Source organism: Sardina pilchardus, chromosome 24, assembly GCF_963854185.1.
Source record: "Sardina pilchardus chromosome 24, fSarPil1.1, whole genome shotgun sequence".
Lineage (NCBI taxonomy): Eukaryota > Metazoa > Chordata > Actinopteri > Clupeiformes > Clupeidae > Sardina > Sardina pilchardus.
This window is the reverse complement of record NC_085017.1, coordinates 9,189,715-9,211,931: the sequence shown is the minus strand read 5'-3', so window position 1 is coordinate 9,211,931 and position 22,217 is coordinate 9,189,715. Positions and strand designations below refer to the sequence as shown.

The 22,217-nt window shown below is 41.2% G+C and overlaps 2 protein-coding genes across 5 annotated transcripts; one reads left to right on the top strand and one right to left on the bottom strand.

Annotated features, from left to right (window-relative positions):
• Positions 1-87: 87 nt before the first annotated feature.
• On the bottom strand, positions 88-4,969 carry ccdc106b (coiled-coil domain containing 106b). 4 transcript variants are annotated; one of them, XM_062528890.1, is made up of 7 exons: positions 4,376-4,960; positions 3,852-3,928; positions 3,600-3,710; positions 3,306-3,503; positions 2,770-2,928; positions 2,145-2,348; positions 88-1,474 (listed from the first exon to the last, which is right to left on the bottom strand). In XM_062528890.1, the coding sequence occupies exons 2-7, from the start codon at positions 3,889-3,891 to the stop codon at positions 1,158-1,160; spliced, it is 1,029 nt and encodes a 342-aa protein (XP_062384874.1). In that variant the 5' UTR covers positions 3,892-3,928; positions 4,376-4,960; the 3' UTR covers positions 88-1,157. The 4 variants fall into 4 exon arrangements, with proteins under 4 accessions (XP_062384874.1, XP_062384875.1, XP_062384871.1 ...); XM_062528891.1 differs by having other exon boundaries at positions 3,600-3,707; XM_062528887.1 differs by having other exon boundaries at positions 3,306-3,710; positions 4,376-4,969.
• Positions 4,965-20,298, top strand: rcvrn3 (recoverin 3). Its single transcript, XM_062528892.1, has 5 exons — positions 4,965-5,420; positions 11,345-11,400; positions 14,094-14,624; positions 17,390-17,501; positions 18,658-20,298. Exons 3-5 carry the CDS (start codon positions 14,244-14,246, stop codon positions 18,741-18,743), a joined length of 579 nt encoding a protein of 192 aa, XP_062384876.1. The 5' UTR covers positions 4,965-5,420; positions 11,345-11,400; positions 14,094-14,243; the 3' UTR covers positions 18,744-20,298.
• Positions 20,299-22,217: the final 1,919 nt, after the last annotated feature.

Below are 22,217 nucleotides of genomic sequence, written 5' to 3'. Positions count from 1 at the left end.
CCCTGGACAGATCATTACAAAATGAGTATCTAAATATTTGGGCATCTTGAAATAAAAAAAAAGAAGAAGAGTGTTTCACTGCCTAAATATCAAAACCTCTAAGCAGTTTATTCCCCATTCATAAATGGAGGAGGTGAATGGGGGAACAGGGAATCTCTACACAAGAAGAAGTACAAGTGGAAGAGAGTATAATCCACAGACTCCGCATTACATCCCATAGTGTACACGTCTTGCAGGACAGCACGCCTACCACTCACATATTCAAACTACATTGCAAACTCCAGTGAGACAGAATTCCCTTAATACGTTTCAGTTTCGTTTTTTGTTTGTTTGGGTTTTTAACATGGATTTGGTAAAGCGAAAGTAAAGCACCGATTGTATACAAATAAAACATCCTCATGGATAGGACCATCCACATTCATTTTAACAAATACTCCCAAATAACCATTCCTTGGCCAGCAGTCACATTAGTCCTTTACTTTAAATCACCAGGCATCTTGGTCCATGAGCAAACCAAGGGCAGAGGATAAGACACCAAGTGGAGGCACATATCTAGGAAGGTAAACAATACTCGGGAAGAAATGACAAATCTATGGTGTACTAAAAAAAACTATACAAAAAGGGTCAAATGCTGGTTGTGAAAGTGGAATAAATGTGGTCCTTGTCTCAATACACTCATTGTGTAAAATAAAGATCTAAAAGGGGAAAAGAAATGTATGAGGGGCAAAGGAGCCTTTGGGATACAGTGACCTACTACATCATTCACTTCAAATATGTTTAACTGATTCTGTGCCATTTCTCAACTTGAAAGATGCACATAGCCTCTCAGAATTTGCTATAATCAGTCCTATGAGGTTTGTCCAAACTTCTCTTTTTCACCCGAACTTGAAGTTTGGAGGAGGAAGCTGAACCTCTGCAGTCTCAGGAACTCCTGGGAACTTTCCTCACGATTGACCACATCCATTTTATCTGACTTAATTCGGCCCCTCACTTTTGCACAAGAGCTGAGGTAGAGAAAATATGTAATTGTGACAACAGCCCTCTTTGAGTCTTGCTTAATGGAACCGGTTCCTCTCAAATTCAATCTCCAACTGCCTGTCACTTTACGAAACGATTAGGAGAGGAGTCCTTTTAGAAGGATCACCACTTCAGACTCCTCAGTTCCGGAAGCGATAGGAAATGGGCAGAAGGAGGTTGTTTTTCTTCAGGGCCTGCACTTTGGCCTGCGAGGCCTCGTCCAGTGCCTTGTAGCATCGCCGCGCGTAGTCGAGGAGCTTCTCTTTGGACGGGTCAAACTCGCCCACGTCGGGCACCTTCTCGGGAGCGACCAGGAGGAGCTCGGCGATGGGCGTAGTGGACGCGACGGTGTTGCGGTCGACACCGTGCACCTGGAAGGCCTTGGCCATGCTCTTCAGTTTCTGATAAGTCACCAGAATCTTTTTGTAGCGGATAAGAACGCCAGCTGGGTCTTTCACTGGAAGTAGATACAAAGTCCTAATAATTAACACTGGTTGTTTATATTTTCTTTTAGGATTAATAGACAGTAACAGATTTGATAAAGACTTGTGGAAAGGGGAAAAATATACATCCCTAAAAATTCCTGTAAATACATGGAACTTTCTGAAATGCCTTGGTGTTCACAAACTTTATTGCTGGTCACTAGAATTTAATCTTGCTCTGTTGCACTGTTGGACCTTTTTGCACTACCAACTTGACACACACCTCATACCAGATCACAGTACCAATCCTCAGTACATTCATGCACATCTTTATCTTTATTTTACTGCTCCTTTAGTCATGCTGATTATTGATGTTGATTTGCTTTGTATTTTCCATTGTTTACATTGTAGTGCATGTTGTCTTAATCTATCTATCTATCTATCCTTGGATGGATCGGAAACTTGAGCCCCTACCATATGCTTGTGTTTTCTGATTACTGTACCGCAATTTCCCAACTATATGCCGCAAATTACACTTTGACTTCAGTGTAGTTTTCAATTAAACATTTCTTCAGCTATGACATTTATAGACAGAGGCAGTTAATATGGTATTAACATGGTGTCTTTTAACTTGCATAAAACACATGACTGTATATCAGTACATGCCTCTATGAACGCAAGCACTGCAAGGTTAAACGGTCTCACCTCGCTGCCTTTCCATGGCTCTCTTGATTCGGAACACACGAGTCCTTTTGACGTGTGGCACTATAGGGGAGCTGGCCCGGCCTCCAGATCTTCCCTTCTTAGACCTTTTGCCACCCTCCTCACTAGACATTATGTATTCCTCTTCCTCCAGGTAACCATCTTCCTCTAGGTATTCCTCCACAACGTCCTCATAGTCTTCATCAGCTGAGGATAAATGGCAAAACACTCATTATACAATCACCACAATGTATGCCAAAGCAACATAATAATAATTCCATGCCTATATGCATGTCTGTAGGTGGATAGTTGGCCTGTGTACATACTAAAGAAATACATAATAAAATAAACATCCTAAAATGTACATACTGGTAAACATCTGTTTGTGCTTACAATGATTTAAGAGAACACATGGCTTTTGCTAATTACCGAGTAATTTTTGGGGGGTGATGAGGTCTGTTATAACATTTTTGTGACGGTAGCCAATTGTGCACTCGGTAAGGTCTGCCCTAATATTAATTGACCTACAAGGGGTAACATTTCTTTAAACATCAATGTTTCAGTTACTACTTGTGTGAAACTACATTGTATTTAGCTAACCACATAGTTGAGCGCTGCAATGGCTTACCCTGAGCGGTGCTGGGTCGCTTGAGGCTTGTCGGCTGTTGCTTTTGCTGCTGCTGACGGGATACAGCTGACCGGGTAGTCATGGGAGCTGGGAACGGAGTCGCCGGACGGCGGGCTGGGGTCTTCTGTGGGCTGGGCTGTGGAGTGTCACCTTGTCGGTCTGAGAAGGGTGGGAAAAGCTAGTATTTACACGGGAAGGTGGCTCCTTCCAGCATCATCTGTGTATGCGATGCGAGCATGGTTACTTCTGACTTCCTGGTCCTGGTTGTCTGTGGTTTTGTGTGTGTGTGTGTGTGTGTGTGTGTGTGTGTGTGTGTGTGTGTGTGTGTGTGTGTGTGTGTGCCTCTCCTCTTGAATTCTGGCCTGTGTATGAATATATATTTAGGTCTCGTCACACATACACATATGACATGATGGGACTTGGTGCCGTTTGTAAACCACTGACTTCTGGGTTCACTGACCTACGAAGGTGTGTATAAGCAAAGCGCTGAAATCCAAGCTCTCTATGAATAAGTAGGAAAATGATTGGGTGTGTACCGTTGGTAAACTCTAGGCTCTTGGTGATACTGATGACGCGGTCCAGCTGGCATCGTAAGAAGTCCCTCTCCTCCTCCAGGTCCTCGATGCGTTTCTGCAGCCACGAGTTTTTCTCCAAGGAGATCTGAAGATGCATGCGGAGGTTTGAGATCAGCAGGTAGGAGTCACACACGACCGGTTGTCCAGTGGTTGGGTGATCTATGGCAAAGATTACACTAGTGTAGAGTACCACAAAGCCACAAGAGAGGGGAGGGTAAAATAAAGGCACAAAGAGAGAAGGAAAAGTTAACCTACCTTCAAATAGTCGTTCATTTTGATTCAAATAGCTTGTCGTGTCCACGTTGTTCTCCTCAAATGGAATGGAGATTTCATAGCCTCCCACTTGGCTCTTCGTTAGGCCAGCTTCTGCGACAAATGCAATGAATCACAATCACTGAGAAGGAAGCATATTGACCACAGAATACACGTGCGCGGGGGTTTTGATAGCTGAGACGTATTTTTGAAGTTTAAATCTTTGAACAGGTGGAGAATAACGTTCGAATATACCTGTTGAAGTCCCCGTGTTCGGGCGTGTGTCGGTCATCATGTTTTGCGTCGTGCGCTCCTTTCTGGAATGTATCAGTCTGACAAACAACAATCGTAGATACAATGTGCAACATTAAAGTGTAACTCAAATTGTTGCAACTTGTAACAACTCAGGTGCAGCATGTTAACTACCAGGAAAACTAAACTATTACGACTTAGTAATGCGAAAAGTCATGTTTACTTCGAGGCTGTAAACTAACTGGCTCGATCCACATGTTTCTCTATGTAGGCTTCCACTTATTATCCCAACGAATTGAAGTGTAATCAAAATAAAATACAAACAAATACACGCAGCAGCACAGTAGTGAAGCAAATGCTGCAAATTCTGGGGAGCATCCACACTGCTATTGCTAACAGCCATATACCAATGCTACAAATAGCTTGTTAGCGACACACTAACCAGCCGAACGGACTAGCAAGCATAGCCTACAATTTGCTTCCTGCTTTGTGTTCTTTTAACGTTTTGATTGAAACATTTGGCTTACCGGCATACAGGTTTTCGTCTTCACTTCGATCCAATCTAGCAAGTTCGAAAATGCAGAGAGGTGTTTCTATATGCTACTACAATAATCTCCTTCACACCATAGCCCTGCACATTTCAAACTTATCTCCAGTGCCTGAACTTTACAGTGTTAGCCATCAATAATGTCTGGAACACATTTCCTTACCAAACGGTTGGAAGACCCACTAGTATATAACTTTGCGGACGTATATTTGCCTTCTCAGTCTCTCAAAATGCACAATGCATAACTTTTCAATTGAGAAATTCCCTTATTTCCACGGACGTAAACTTGGTCAAGCCTCCCCCATGACGAGTCATTTCCGGCCAGACGTTCATAAGAGAGAGTCTACCAGTTCCGTTTGTCTAGCAAAAACGTAGAAATTATAGTTTTTTTTTCAAGGGACCCACTGACAGGTCTCGTTTAAAAAGTCTTGTTTGAAAACTAAAAGTGTTTGTCATTCCCACACGCACAATAGCATCTAGCACACATCTACACGGGTGAGCGATTAGATGTAGTAGACGCATTGTCCATTAGGCCTATAGGCCTTAATTCGTATGATTGGAGAAAGACTACTAATTTTCCCATTTCAATACGAACATCATGCATTTCACTTTTATTTTAGTGAATATCTAAATATTTTCTTTTTAATCTCTAATGGCAAATAGGCCTAGGCCCACATGCAGGCCTGACAAACAGTTGCAGAAAATGCCAGCAGTCGCCTATAATGTGTCTAACAATAGGCCTATCTAACTGTGCAAACTTGGGTTAAAAATTGAACAGCTGTTGCCTAGGCATAGTCTAATGTGAAAGGATATACGTAGGTCTGACTACAGATATTCAGAGGCTCAGGCTACTACAATTATACAGTTACAATTATAATCTGTATTTTAGCCTAGGCTACATCTCTCTCATGTCTCTCATTCTGGGAGAAGTTTTTGGGGAAGGTTGTCATGTTCGGCTACCTGCTCCAGGTGGGATCGGATGTCGATGAGGGGCGGTCGCTTGATGGCGGAAGTTAATTCAAGAGGTAGGCTACGGTTGTTTCGTAAATCTAGATTTTTTAAAAAATCGACTGAAGCCGAAAGCACTGAAGCAATCGACTGAAGCCGAAAAATACACTGAATGACTTAACATCATAACGGGTAAGTAGCCTATTGAACGTCCAAACGACCCCTAAACTGTGTATGGCGCCAACGCCCTGTCTATTGTAAACAGGTAGGCCTAGACTAGATAATAGGAGCATTTTGATCATTCATCGTTTTGTGATCCATATACTAAGGTTGATATTGTGCTTGATCAAGAAGGCTAAAAGCATGTTCTTGGAGTTCTTAAATTAAAGGACACTTCCCCAAGAGAACTTGAATGTTTAGCCTAGAAAACGTGAGAGCTTTAACATCGTTCTCATCATCCCTTATCAAAACATCATAAAGGATTCCATATTTTGGACAATAGATAGGATTGACCTTTTCTTGGAAGATCCTATAGGATTCCTAAATCCTAGGATTTCTCAATCCTATTGTTGCTATTGGAATCCTATAGGATTTTGGGTACTTTGGGGTTAACTGTAACCATGTTTGAGGCCGTTTAAAACGCACCAAATCAACAGGCCACCTGTGCACCATTCAACAGCCTCAGAAAATGGTTACAGTTAACCCCAAAGTACCGTCCCAGGTTACAAAAGCACTGTAAGCTATTGAACAGTAATTCAGTATGGTGCAATTAATCTTACAATGTGACAAATTACTTTGAAATGAGAGTAATGCATATAATTACGTTTTCGAAATAATGAATATACCACAATGTCAATATCAATAGCCTACATTGTCAGTATTATAGACAGGCCTACAGTAGCCTGATGGAAAAAATGGAAAAGTTTTAGGAAATAAGTTGTTAATTGTATAAACAACTCTGAGTACAAAGAGGACTTCTGAGATTATTATGCAAATAAATATCCTCTATTCTGCTTGCATCCTTTGGGTCCCTTACTCCACCTGCCCCTCTTTTGGGTCCATTCTTAACTGCCACTCTTGCAGGGCAATTACCATGGCCACATCGTGTGCAGGCCTCTCTCACTGCCGACTGGCCCTCGCCTTTGCATTAATTACGGACTTGCTCGGTGTCGCCGCCCTTTTGACCGGAGTCTTCGCTACCCTGAAGATAAGAGACCAGGATTTTGGCGACCTGTTTGTGTACACGGGTGCCCTCCTGGTGCTGATGTCGCTGGGCGGTTGGGTCATGTGGTACAGCGGAAACATCGACGGACTGACCTCCCGGAAAGACCTGGGTCACATCAGCAGCGCAGTGGACAGGCTGGCGAGGAACCTGAGTCGCAAGATCACCCGAACACACCGGACTCACAGAGGGCCCTGAGATCACACACGCGTCAGAGCTGCTCGAATATGGTAAAAATCATTATCACGATTATTTTGTTCAATATTGAGATCACGATTATTATGATTACTCAGTGATCTTGGAACTATCAGCCATATTCAAAATTGCCATTTTTTAAATGTTTTAAATTGAATGTTGAATATAATCCAACAGGAAAAAATACATGTAAAAAGATGATGCACACGGCAACTCAAGGCGAAAAAGGAGAGCATTGTTATGAAACTGAATGTAGCAAAATAATCATTATATTTCGATTATGCTATTTTCATAATTATTGGAAGTCATAATCACGATTAATCGTTTGATTCGATTAATTGCACAGCCCTAACACGTATGACATTGTGGAGACATTTCTTCACGTGATGGCATGTGATTCATGCTTCTTTACTTAGTAATTACTAATCACTTTCATCAAAGGCTAAAAGATTATTACATTTTGATGACTATGAAGTGTGAAGTATAGTGAGATTTGAATTGTTATTTATAGAATCAAGATAAAGGTCTCTAGTTTCACATTTTTCAAACACATTCTTCTAATCTGATATGGAAGTGGTATCTGAGCTCATTAGTTGCAATGCAACTTCCACTGAATGCAAGAAATGGAGATTGACTCAAGGAATCGAGACTCTTCAGAAAACTCTATGATGTTGCAAGATCCCAAGTTCCTGTCTTTTGTGCGAACCACCCAAAATACAGGAAGTTGGAATCTTGCACCCCACAAAAGTATACAGTGGAAGTGCTTACTCTCTTGCAATCTGTCTGTCTGTCTGTCTTCCCTCTGTCCTCTGTAGGCCATTCTACACACTACAGAGATCCAACTAGGTGTTTATTAGTACATTTAATGAAGCTTTATGCATTAGCATGTGTCTATTGCCTTGTCTGCTTCATGATCTACATTTATGTTTATAACTGAATGTAGACTAGATGGATGAAATTCACTGATTTGATAGGAATTGCAAGAATTATGAAATGCAACCAAACTGAAGGTTTATGCCAGAGACATGCAGGTGTACAAGAAATAACCACTTTACCCTTTCAATGTAAGTTAAGTTCCTCTTTCTGTCTCACATGTGTTTTCCTTTCTCGCCTATAGATTGAGATACACACCTACTCTGCAGACCGTACACAAGGATACACTTTAAAAGGATTTTGTTCAACATTTCAGTGCTCTAAGTCTGACGCATCAAGTACGCACAGAACATAAAGGAGCAACGCTGCCAGCCATGGTAAACCTGATCTACCGCTTATCAAGACCTCAACAACCATGGGACAAGGCTACTTTATATTCATTTGTAAAGACGCATGCCATTCAGACAATCATAGGTCAAACATTTCCCTTTATTGGACTATATGGATAAACTACCAACTTGTGACTTAAAGTCTATTCAACTCTAATACCATTACGGGTATTTTATTAAGTAGTATTAATTAATTGTCTTGAAATCTGAGCAAATCATATTCATTGCTCATCATGGACCTATTTCTGTATTTTAAGAAGCATCGGTATAGTATTTTAACGGTGAATATTTTTGTCAAATCACATTTGTCTGTTACTGTACACATTTGTCTGTGTCTGTTCTGTTATCATGCTAATAAATTGGTCTGATACATTTTACCATGACATCTATCTATTTATCTATCTATCTATCTATCTATCTATCTACTAATTACAGGAACATCTGTCTGTTATTCACATATCCCTTGAACCATTCATCTGTTTGTTCATCTTGATTTCAAACTTGACCAGTGTCTTACTACGGGCACGAGTAAGTGCAGTGTATAAGAAATGCAAAAGATATAATTAAATACAGTATATCTTTATCGGTACAAGAAGCACACATTGGCTTTTGCTGTTCTACTGTAGGTAGCCCCCTCTCACACAGCACTAAGCTACCCAGAGGGGATAGAAGTGGGGTTTCGGCAGAATCAGTGTAGGCTACAAGGGTAAGTTAGGCAAGTTCAGGATGTATGGATGATTATATCCTGCCTGACCTCAAGACCCCTTGTATTCAAAACATGTAAAAAATGAATGTGCAATACTTCGAAAAGCCCAGGATACGTTGAACTGTCTTGAGACTTTGAATCGGCACACAATTCCGACTGCAAGGTCCCAAATTGAAACGAGAGTGAGAAATATCACACATGCAAAGCATAACCAGCTACAGACAAGGAGAAGCAGATGGAGCGTGATGTCACTAGGCTGTTTCTGAGTCATATCGCTGCAAATTTCATATGATGCATCATTTCACAAAGTTGATCTTCTCTGTCCTATCATCAAGTTATTTGATAGGCTAAATATATAGTCTTTTGGCCAGGGGTCTCAAACCATTTTTCCTCCAGGAGTTACTTTGACAAAATGGACATGGCCGAGAGCTGTTATGTAACTATAGTGGCATGCCTTGTATTCACATAGCTGATTCCCATCCAAAACCATGAATAAGATTAAGTTTTAAAGGCTCCTTTCAACTCATTTACCTTCTCTCTTTGTAGACTGAATTTTGTTTAATAGGAATTTAACATGTTTCCCAAGTCTAGGTTATCAGATTTACGAACTTCTTCCTCAAAAATTATTGGCTTGCAAACTACTTGTTGGAGGTCCCCTGCTATAGGCTTATGTCACAACTACAGATAAGTTATAACAAGTGGCAGAGAGAGCATGCTGTCACTTATAGCCTACCAGAGATTGATTTTAATCGTTGCAAATATCAAATGATGATGCATCATTCTAAAACATGGTTTGTCTTCTCTATCATCAAGTTATTCAAAAGACTAAACATATGACACATTTTCTCAAAACAGCTTTTGAACTGTAATGTCACACACAGCCATGCTGAACTTGCACATGTGTTATATCACAATATTCAGTACTCAATATTCAATGCTTAGTTGGAATGATGTTTTTCTCTATATCTGGCTGTGGGGATGAGGTTTTCTACAGGAATAGCATGTTTGAACGGGCATGGCAATGTAGATGAGAGAGAGAGAGAACCGTGTATTTCCTTCCATGACCCACAGGTGGAGACACCGCTCCCTGACACCTGAAGTGTCAGTAGCCTACGTGTGTTGGGTCACACTGGACCAATTTCTTCCCAACCCCAACCATGTATCTCCTGCTTTAAAGAGGACATACAGCCTGCAGCTCTCTGTGGTGGTCTGTTGCCAGACCCAAATGAAATAACTCATTGCATACCACCACACTGCCTCAGTTCATATCGGGCCACTATCTGCTGGGCCAGACACAGCCAGTCTAGCTGTTGAATGAGAAATAATGTTTTCACAGATGCATGGGCAGAATTTGCAGTATTTGCAAAGTAATAAAGACAAATCCTTATACAGATTATGGCTTTAATCCATAATGGGTGAATATTGTTATTTATTTACACTATGAATTAATGACTATGTATTATCATTATTATTATTATGATTTATGAGAGAACAAAAAAAAACCTTTTTCTAACTGACCATTAGTTAAAAGCAAACAAGGAGGTGAACATACTGTAAGAACACTCGTCACAAATGCCAGTTGTTTCTGTAACAGTGTTTCTAGTGAAAACATGTGGCGTAGGCGTGTGGTGAGTCCAGCCAATGCCGCTCACCTGCGGGCTGGGTGTGGTTAAGGTCAGCACGCGAGTCAGAGGATGGCCTGAGCTGCGAGGGTTACGGATGAGGGGTAATAAATAGAAACAGGCTCAATGCTGAGACACTCTGCACGAGGGGGTGGGGGGTGGTTTCTTGCTCTAATCTTGTTGGCGAGATTCACACAGATTAATGCTGTTTAGTTGTTCTCGGCCAGGTGCAGTATCATCGCTCCTTGACTCTCCCTGTTTCCTGTTCTCTTAAAGTGTTTGCAGCCTGCCCAACAAACAACAACAAACCCAAACCTTCGCAGCCAAGTTGGCAGTTGGTTGCAGTCTTAACGATGTTCAGAAAACCAACCTCCAGTTCCATAGTGCCCAGAGCGCCATTAAAAGGAATGGCTGATGGATATGTCACACTCAAACAACTTCATCCAACCACCATCAACAAACACAGATGGATGATCCAACTGTTTGGTGTTTGTTGGCGTTGGCTGGCACCCCCCCCCCCCCCCCCCCCTCCCCACACACACACACATACAGCTTGCTGTGTCGGCCTTGCCTACTCGACTGTTCCCTCCTCCTCCTTCTCCATGCTGTTGCTCTGTCACTTTGGCTGACCCTCCTCCACACAGCATTTCTCAAGTGTCATTTGGGAAGAGTTGGCATGTATGAGCTCTGAACGCTTGTAGTGAATAGGATAAGCATGCTTCCTTTGATTGACCTTACTGTGTGTGCTTCTTTTGTCTCTCTGCCTCACCTGTCAGACGCCTTTTCCATCCTCTCTGTACCTGAAAAACCACTGTTTTTTTTTTCAGATTAGACATTTTCACACTGTACTTTCTGTAGTTTTTTAAACCTTTTGTAGTTCCTAGAACCTTTTGCATGTGTGCGTTGCATGGAACTGGGGCTGATAGTTCCTCTGACCGCAGTTACCATTTTTGCTCTTACTATTCATATTCTCCTCTTGTCTCCTCCTCTGCAGCCATTCAAGGGACAGCACAATCTTTTTCAGGTCCTTTCCCAGGATATGTGTCAGAGGTAAGGATTGTCCTCAGTTATTCCAGGACCCAGTGCAGAGTTATAAGTCAAGAGCAGTTAGGATAGCAAGGATGCTAAGCTGATAAGTATGTCTTAAGGAGCATTTGCAGTCAGAGTAAAACCCCTTCTCTGAAAAAATGAGAGGGAGATAAGAGGAGAATTAGCACGGTGGAATACTAGAGAGATCTGAACTGCAGAAAAGGAACAGTTTTATTTAACGTTCAGATAAGGGTTGCAAACAAGCAAATAATAATTTATCACAACCTATCCCATCTTACAGACGTTGTGCTGGTCATTTAGGAAACAAATAAACAGTATAAGTGTTTTTCAACTTTGTGCAATCAGATGGATTGTATTTATGACTCCTTCATTTCCATAACATATCACATATTTGGCACCAAAGTTAATGGCCCAAAAAGTTAATGTTGAAACATGCAAGTTAAGAGCAAAGAGAACCGATGATGAAACCATTAAATATCCATGTGAGATGAGTCATATAAGCTGGAATGAAGATGAGTGATAGTTTCCTTCTGTATACTGGGATCCCACTTGAAGGTTGAGGGTGGCGTAAAGGGCTTAAAATACCAAAGACGAAGACCAACCACATCAGCTTAACTTAATGAGATCTAATTGCCGCTCGTGCAAATACGCTTCTGCTGGAGTTGAAATGTGATGAGCCTGCAGATCCATTTGAGAGGTGAAACAAACCACCACCAAAATGCTTACTACAAATTACCCAGAAAGCGAAAGAGAATAGAAACTGAAAGGTTCAGGCCTCCCGATTATTAGGTTCAGTTAAACAGTGTAACCCAACCTTTCATAAGATCATTTAAAACAGATAAATAGAAATCTTAGACAACAGAAAGGGATTATAAGCACACTAATGTGGATTCATTATTTTCTTTAAAAGATTTGAACCTCCAGGTGGTCCAGGGTAGAGAGACAGGCGTAAGAAGTTCACTTTGGGTCTCAGCCTCCCTGGGTCTCAACCTCCTTGGCCAATCCCACTTAATTGACTTACCTCAGCAAGCTAGGTGGAGCAAAATCTCTCCACAGTTCTCCCAGTCACCTATTGCAGATTGTATTGAATCTTTGTCCGTGCTCGTTGTTTTACTCAGGTAAGGGATTTCTTGGCAATAGTGCTGATCATCATGTATTCATTTCTGTTAGTTGCTGAACGTGCTGTTCTTCCACCAGTTCTACCCACCTCTGCTCTTGAATCTACCATCTGTTGATCTAGCTTTAGCTCTTTATTTTGCTCTCTTTAATCTTATGCTTTCCTGCATTGTTACTTGTTTTATTTTCAGTCATTCAAATAGAAGATGCTAGAACATTTTCGCACTGACTCTCCGATATTGTCAGCTCTCCGTAGTGGTATCATTGGAAAGAAAACATGAAAAGATTTTGCTTTTCGCTTGTTAAGTGTGTGTAGTTGAAAAGGAATATATGAATACCCTGAAGTTAGGCTAATTATTCCAGCTAAATCACTGGATGGCTGGAACTGGTAAACAAGGCTATATAGGCCTAGAATTGGTCAGAGATGTTTGCATTCGGTTGCAATAATAAATAATCGTTTTATTATAGCGCCTTTTTTCAAACTCAATGTCGCTTTACTTGGTACCTACACAGACATCAGAGTAAACTCATCGAACTGCCTGAGCCAATTCAGTCAGCGTTTTATCGGTGGCATACACATGATTACACTTCATTGCAGTGACGCGTCTTGCACATAGACTGTATATATAGACCTATACAGTCTATGGTCTTGCAGGGTGGATGCGAAGGCAGTAATGGTTTCCGCAGCTTAGACAATAATGACTACATCTGGGATTTCCTCCTTGCTGTCATGTCCATGGAATAGGCCTACTAATCATGAATGTAAGATGAATCATTCCTTTAAGCTGACTAATTTTCATCAAGTCATGGCATGGCAAAACAAGATTGAGCAAACAGATTGAGTTGAATGTGCCATTGCACATGACTGCTTGTTCCTCAGAATTTGAAGTAGAAAGTCAGACACATAGACCACGTTGAGTAAACATTTGAAATCTCTCATAGTTAGTGGCTTCCCACAAAGGATGATTTCACTTGTGGCAGAGCACTTCACCAAACTGCTCACTGGGTGGCGGTAAAGTACAAGAGTACTCGTGAACACAGCCTCCTCTGTATGAAGATGTGTCATACCACACACACTCTTTATCACTGACTAAGTAAGAGTAACATTTGTGTCAGATGATTAGCCTATAAGTAATTGAAGAAAATCGGCTAGTTACTGTGAAATACCACAGGTTAGTATTGATTGTATTGGTGGACATAATGCAAATATCTACCGACAGGTAGGCTAATTGCAGACTAACCCTGCTGTTTAGCTCATACAATCAATATACATATTACAAGACCCAAAGAGCTCCACTCCCTTTGTCTGGGTAACCATTGTATGTCATGTCATGTGACCCTACGTTTAAGTTGCTTTTGTGGTTGCAGTGTGGTTACTTTTGTGGTTGCAGTGGATTTGTTTTTGTTTAGAAAGCTATATGAAGTCCATGTAGGCCTACTGGCCTTTTCACCCAGTGTTACATAGGCTATGCAGAACTGAATATGATCAAAAGTACAGAATTAAATTCTGGCTGAATCAATATCAATTTCTCCACATGTTTTCGTTTTTCAGTATTTGTATGCGTTTTTCTTTACAGAATCACCGTGAAGAAACCAGGCTGGAGGTCGTCGGAGGTGCGCTGTGCATGGACACCTGTTTTTAGACAGGTCTTTTGAGAATTTCTGTGGAGAGTCAAACACACAGACGTCAGAAATAAAGACATCAACCATCAGACTCAGACTAGGTCATGGGCAATGCAAAGAGCGGAGCTGTGTCCAAAGAGCTTCTGCTGGACCTGAAGCTGAGCACCAAGTTCAGCGAGGCCGAGATCACACAGTGGTACGAAAACTTCCAGAAGCAGTGTCCGAGCGGACGCATCACGCCGGCCGAGTTTGAGGCCATTTACTCTCGATTCTTCCCCGAGAGCGATGCCAAGAGTTACTCCCAGCATGTTTTCCGCTCCTTTGATACCAACGACGATGGCACACTGGACTTCAGAGAGTACATTGTGGCCCTGCACATGACTTCGTCCGGCAAGATGACGCTGAAATTGGAGTGGGCCTTCTCACTGTTTGACGTGGACAAGAATGGATTTATCACCAAGTCAGAAGTCTGTGAGATATGCCAGGTAGGCTCCCTCTCAGATAGGGAAAGGGAAACACTGAAACTTTTGGTGAGAATAATAGCTATCAAATCCATACGGAGTTTCTAGTAACAGGTGAACTTCAGTGGTGGTTTGTTAGAACAATTTACTTATGCATGTATTAAGCTGATACTTACATCTAAAGCAACTTACCAATTTCTTCTCTATGTGTTGTCTTCGATAATGGCTTCAGTTTAATTGCATTTAACCGACGCCTTTGTCCAAAGCAACTTAGAGATAACAATTACAGGGGCCAGTCTCTGCAAATCATGCTTAAGTGCCTCGCTCAAGGGCAAAGCTTTGAATTGAACCCACGACTTTTGTGGCTACTGCATGCAAGTCACTACGCTATCCTACAGAGAGGAACACCTAAAATTATACCTCTGCTGTATGTGTCAGAACATGCATCTTGTACAGTCATGGAAAGGTAATGTACAGAACAAGGAAAAGCTATAGGCAATGTTCGCGGAGCATTGAGAATAGCCTAATGGCTGAAATGTCTGCTCCCTTTCAGTAAAAAACATTTTTCAGCAAAGACTTATGTCTACAATTTTTTTAGAATGCAAACTTTTTCTGAGATCTTTTTGTTTTGACACACCTGTTTAAAAAGTATGGCCATGCACCCTTTACAGGGACAAGAAGGAGGCGGTCATTCCCAGATGCACTCCCCCTCTGGACAATAATCTCATTGATTTACTGCAGTCTACCTTGTAAATGTCACTATTTTTGTCACTCTCTACTTTTTTCACTCTACTGCACTCTGTCCTTTTAAAATTTAACATTTTCCTACAATTGTTGTTGGAATTGTTATAAAAAGCTTACAATACCATGTGTTTTTTTTTAGAATCGCTTTTAAAAAGCTTAAAATGTTTACCATGTTGTAAGTCGCTTAGGTTAAAAAGCGTCAGTCAAATGTAATGTAATGCATTGTAAAAGTATGGTGCACCAATTGGGGTGTTAGATTCACATGTCCACCATACTTTCTCAATATACTCCTAGCCAGGGCTATGTGGCACACCACCCTCATGGCAGAGAGTCCAGGGCCATGCCAGCTGTACGTTTTTTCTCAAACTCAGCGGCTGTTGCTACTCTGATGTCAGCGCTGAGATCAGTTGCAAGCATGTTACTTAACAACAACACGGACTTAAACTGCAACAGCTGGTCACATGTGCACTGAGAGAGCACACAGAGCTAAAGACTCGGTGCTCCCCAAATTAATTGAGCAACCACAGACAGAAAATGAAGGACCGAAAAAGTGCTGTTTTTTTTTCACCCAACAAAATGACCGATAATGCATCCCGTTGTTGTGACACCTATATGTGACTGGGGTGGTTGAGCCAGCGTGTAGAAGGTTTAGATTAGACGAGATCCTGATTGCGAAAGCTTTAATAAGCCGCACACAAGTGACTCCCATGGAGTTAATCTTGGCAAGAGCCAGAGGGAAGTCAGGGATAAATATAGGAAACGTGGCAAGTGGCACAAAATGGTGGGTGCGCTCGATTACACAAGCCTCTTAGAACTTCATCCACACATTATATGTGATGAGACAGAGGTTGTTGCCACTATGTCAATTGCTGGGGCAGGGTTTATTTTCAAACAAAGTGAACTGATTAAGAAATGCTTCAGCAGCAATTTTGCATATATAGCGTCAATGAAGGTCTGCTAATTGGACTCTAGACAAGAGGCCATCACACTCTGATAGTGTTCGATCTTTAATGCAAGCAAAATGTGGAGGCCATTTGGCAATACACAAAATCTGCTTCTTGTCATGTTCATCAGTCTGTACATATAATAGAGCTCAAGATTGCCATTGGTGTTGGTATCAGTTGCCTGGTAAGAACTGGCTTTAGGTGTGCATTTGCTTGAGGATGAAAAAGGGGATCCGAGGTACACCTTCCCCCGGGATGCACCCTCCCCCATGCAGGAACAAACAATTACATCATGCTGGTGGTACAAACTCTATCCACAAGGACAGAACCAACAAAACAAAAACAACACAACAAAGGCAGAGATTATTATAAAGCCTAGAGAGATATCAACTGGGTTAAAAAAAAAAACATATTTCACTATATTAAGGGACAGAGACTAAAAATTCTAAATGACCTGAAAAGAACCCTCTAGCTTGCTTTTATAAATTATGGTTCAGGATCAGCACTCTGTGACAATATGGTTTGTGTTTGATGAGCCTCACTGAATTGTGCTACAGAAATACCTCAACTGTAACTAAATATAGCATTATCATTTGAATTTGCTCTGGAATAGGGGCTTGAGACAGGATTTTCCCGGCTGTCTATGTAGACTGACCTAAACGGACTGCCCTCCATTGGAAATCACAGTATGGCTAACATGGTGTAAGAAGGACATTGCCCAATGCGGCCATCATGCGGATTTGCCAGTAGCGGTAAAGCATCATTATGGTGTTTCTGCTGTATTAACATGTTGTTATGTAAAGGTAGTGGGTATTGCTTTTATCCAAAGCGGCTTTCAAAGACTTGCAATGGTCAGAAATCAAACTCGGCGGAACTTAAGCGTATATTGTTGCTGCTACCCGCTGGCTTACCAAACTCATGCACTTACAAAAGAAGAAAAAGTTCATGCTCACGAAATGAAAAGCCATGTTTCTACCTGTTGCAAGCACTGAATAGCTGGAACAAACCATCTAGCATTCAATTAGTTTAGAATATTTAGATTATACTGTATGTAGTGTAGTGTATAGCTACATCCGTTTCATGTTAAACATCTCCTCACAGGCAATCTTCAAACTGATCCCCAAAGACAAAGTGGCTGAGCTCCCAAATGACGAAGACACTGCACAAAAGAGGGCAGACAAACTCTGGGGATTCTTTAAAAAGGACGAAAAGGGTAAGATATTATGGCAATGCATTTTTTTTTATTTTACAGTCAAAGGAAAACTATTAAATGTCTTATAGTCAAAACAAGAAAAAAGCTGCTTTGAGAACAGGTCCAGTGCAAGGTTTCTTAAATACAATATTTCCTTTAATGCATGATATTCAAATAAATTCATGTATACCAAAGTGTCTTCCTGTTCTGAATCCCTGAATATGGCATTGAATTAGACAAAAATGTATCACGCTTTGAAACTGTAGAAATGATTTGTAAAACCGGATACACATTTACAAAATAACTGAGTCTAATTTCATTCCATATGAATCCACATTTTTGGGTGAATGAGCAAACATACAAACAAGAAACTGCACTACTCATATAAGATTACCGGTAGATTAGATTCAACTTCACTGTCAACTCTATTGTGCTGATGACGAGTACAGAGACAGGGGTGCTTAGTTGGTTAGTTGTCATTGGGATGCAGAGCTAGAGTTCAGAGGGTGGGTGACGGCCGCAGGAAAGAAGCTTCCTCTGAATCTGCTGGTTCGGGTGCGGAGAGACCTGTTATGGGGGTGGGGTGAACAGTCTGTGGTTGGGGTGAGAACTAGCTTGACGAGCCAGGTCTAGGAACTCACCATAGGCAGGGCTCAATCGGAGGAGTGGGGAAAATGGTTGTCTTTCAAATTCCCTCTCCATGCAATAGGATGGCACTATACAACCAATCATGTTCTTGTTTTCAAGTAGCAGGATGGGGGCATTCACGCTTAACGGTCGCAACTTATGGCTGCAGGTCAGTCGTCATTAGTTAAGTCAGTTAAGCCCACCCACCGACTCTAAACAATGTGATTGGCTCAATATAAATGAAAATGTTCCAGCTCAAAAGCCAATGGCAAGTTGCTAGACTACCCTGCTAGACCACCCGCTCAGGTGCGTCCAGATTTCTGGCCAAATGCCACTAAAATATCAGGAGCATATCAACCAATATGTTCCCTGATATTACTCATATCAGGAAATATATCACTCTAACATTCCCTGATTCAGAGCCTTTTCACCCAGTGTGGGAACAGCAACAACATCACATGCAACAGCCATGCACACACTACTAGTCTGACAGAGTGCTGATGTATGAATTAATGAGTAATTAATCGTGTCTCTTTTTGTCTCATCACAGACAGGGTTGCTGAGGGAGACTTTATCGACGGTGTAATGGCCAACGCTGATGCGATGCGGCTCATTCAGTATGAACCTAAAAAGTAAAGAGTCGAGATCTCTCCATTCTCAAAAAACTATTATTGACCCAGATAGACCCAGATCTTAGTGTGATTATCGAAGATCTCTTTGTAAATACTGTATATATCTCCAAACTCCATGGTGCATAAAATAGCAAGATGTTCTCTTTTACCACTTTGGAACCCCTTTTCTTTCAGTTTGACAACAGTCATTTGCACAAGATAATTAGTGGGATTGATTGGTTTTATTATTTTTTTTTTACATTGATTTGTGTAACAAAGCAGGCTATATTTCCATCTTATGTTTGGTTCACAAACACATGACACTCATGACACATGAACCCTAACCCTAACCCTAACCTTCAACCCTGACTCTAACCTTAGCCCTAACCTCTAACTCTAACCCTAACGCTAACCCTGACTCTAACCCTAATCCTAACCCTGACTCTAAGCCTAACCATAACTCTAACTTGTCGTGACAAAAACCGAATGATACTTAATGACCGAAGCGTTATGTCAGAAACGTTTATGACTTGTCTATAATGTTTATGAGACGTTCATGACCGTGTCATGTCACTGTAATACCTTCAAGTAAAGTGTAACCGTTATTTGTCATCGATTATCTGTCATCTTTCATCATCATATCTATCATATCATTGGCTCCATGAGGCAACAGTATATACCGCTACATCCTACTTCTTTCTCTAACCAGTGAGCAACAGGATCAGTGTTATTTTATAACTTTTATAACTTTGTTTTCATATTGTTATTACAGTATTTTTAGTGAAAGCATATCTTAGCAACAACCAGTAAAGTGGTAAATGTGGTCTTAAATATTAAAGCAATACTACAGGGTTGCCATAAGACAGTAGTTTTTTTTCTACCTCTGAAAGAGACAATGAAATATGTGGTCTTATATCTCTTGACTCTGTTAGTGTTTTAGATATGTTGTGGAAAATGAGATTAATGTTGACACAAATGGATAAACTGTTTGGGTATCAACATTTTGTTTGGCTACAAAGAGAACCATTGTCATAGGCATCTACTGTGTGTGTGTGTGTGTGTGTGTGTGTGTGTGTGTGAGATTATTGTTGTCGTTGATGATATGTATGTGTGTGCATGTGTGTGTGCAAGCATGTGTGTGTAAGAGCAACCAAATCACCTCAGGTTTATTATTTATTCGTTTTTTATCTGCTGTATTCTTCATTTACGGAGACCGAACCATGACTAAATGCTTAACTTGTCTTTATGCATTAGCTGGCATAGCAAGCAACAGCAAAGGTACTCAACCCTAGAGGGATTGTTGTTTTTTAGTTAAATAATTAAAATATGAATTTATTTAATAATTAAAATGGAAGTTGGAATAAAATGATAGAGGAGAGAGTTTGGTCAGTCGTAAGGGTTGCAATGTAAGTTAAGTGGCAACACACTGGAAAGCTGTCAAAATAGTCATTGGAAAAGCTGATTGTCAGATTGTGTATGTTATGATTGATGTCAATCATAATTCCATGTATTTTGTATGTTATACATCCTTTGATCCTCTTTCAAAAATATATATGAAATAATATTTTTAAATAAAGCTTGTCATCTGGACCAGATTGCTGCTGTTGTGTTGATGTTTCTGTCTCTGTCTCTCACTCTGCACACCTTAAAAATCGGAAAATAGAAGGTGAAGTAAAACTGCACATCATTAACAGGTAGAATTTGCTCCTCTACAGTATGTGTTGTCTTTGATAATAGCTTCAATTTAAACACATTTACAATTGCAGGGGCCAGTCTCCAGTCTCTCATAGTAACTAAACACAACGGTGGCAGTTTGGAATTGAACCCACTGATTTATGTGGCTATTGCATGCTAGTCAAACTCCCTAGCCACTATGCCACCACCACCACCATATTTTTGTGTAGCTGTATCATCGTGCATAGATGCTAATTTCAAGTGACATGAGTTCAGCCTGTGTGCTGTGAGCTCTATGACTGGGGTTGAATCCTTGCCTGGGAATATCCATACGAACCCTTTGCGAATTTGGGATGGTCTGTGTGCTAAGGTAGATAAAGCTTAGGTTGGGTTCTTCAGGCTTAACTCCCATGATGCACTGCACTGCACACCAACCGTGGTTGCAAGGTAAGCTCAGCATCAAGCAAGTTCCCTGTTAGGTCTGATTCCACTCTTTCAGTTCTTAATCCCTCAATCAACTCCACTGCATCTGTGACTCAATCCAGTCTCGTATAGTCCGCTCTTCCTCGTCTTGTCCTGTTGTCCATCCATCCCGTCCCACTGGCAACCCCCCACTCCTTTCTCCAGGCTGGGAGAGATTACGCTCGTAATCTTCAGCCCACAGCGTTCAAAAGCAGCTGTCTCAGTGTGGAGAGGGTCGAGCTGTGTGATTGTTCAGTGTTTTGTGGTTTTATAATAGACCCTCTCAACTGTACAAACAAACATGTCCGTTCCCAAAGGGATTTCCAGTGTGGCACAGAAAACAACACTGAGCTAATGGTAACTTTGGGTGCAAGCAAAATTAAAAAGGAACTATGCAGGATTGGCGATTTCATCTCTGGTTTCAGTTTCATTTTTCGTTCGTTTTCGCGCGTTTTATGCTTGCATATTTCTCTGCAGAGCTTCCCCGATAGCTTTAGCGTGTATATTTATACATACAGTATATAGGCTATATATAAATATATAAATTGCAAGCGTGGTTATTCTTGTTCCTTACACGTCTCAGACTTCCAGATGTAAACAAGGAGCGATCGTCTCCTGCAGAAACTGCAAGGTTGCAATAGCGGATAGGGACACTGGGGGCGGGAGGAAATATTACTGTTTTCGATGAAACTGGTCAGTCAAGCAAAACAACGATTTCTGAGCGATTTTATGACTATGAAAAAGTTGCATATGGTCTCTTTAAAATAAAAAAAAGTATTCTGGTCAACATTTTGTGGAATATACGATAAAGTCTGATTCATTTTCATTTCAAAGTATCTGTGTTGGTCAGAAAAAAACAGGTCTGTTTGGAGTACTGCATGGTGTAAGTCCTTTTTGGCACTTTTCGGTGCAGGGATGCCAGATTTAGTTAGCCTGGCATGCCAAACTATACAGAAATGTATAGTCTGGGGTCGGACCATTCATAGAGCTGAAGCCTGTGGGTGGGATGAACAGTTGTCTTTCAAACTGCCTCTGCACGTAATAGGCCCGCATTTGTGACCAATTGTAGCCGGTCGGCAAAATGGCAAATCCCTCTTTCTTTAAAACGAATGACTTGAGTGCTACTTTCTGCTCAACCTTCAAAGAAAAGCCCAAGTCTAACTCTTCCAAATCCGAAATTAAAACGAGCGCGCTTCGTTAGCCTCATCCATCTTTCGTTTTTCTCTATGGTTGTGCAACACGGTCTCACACCCAACTCGTCGAACAAGGACGCATAGGCCAGCCCCCTGGCATCAATATCGGAAGCCGAAGGTGAGCTAAGGCGGGCTCAAGGACTCCGTAGATAGAGCGTTCTAAATATTTT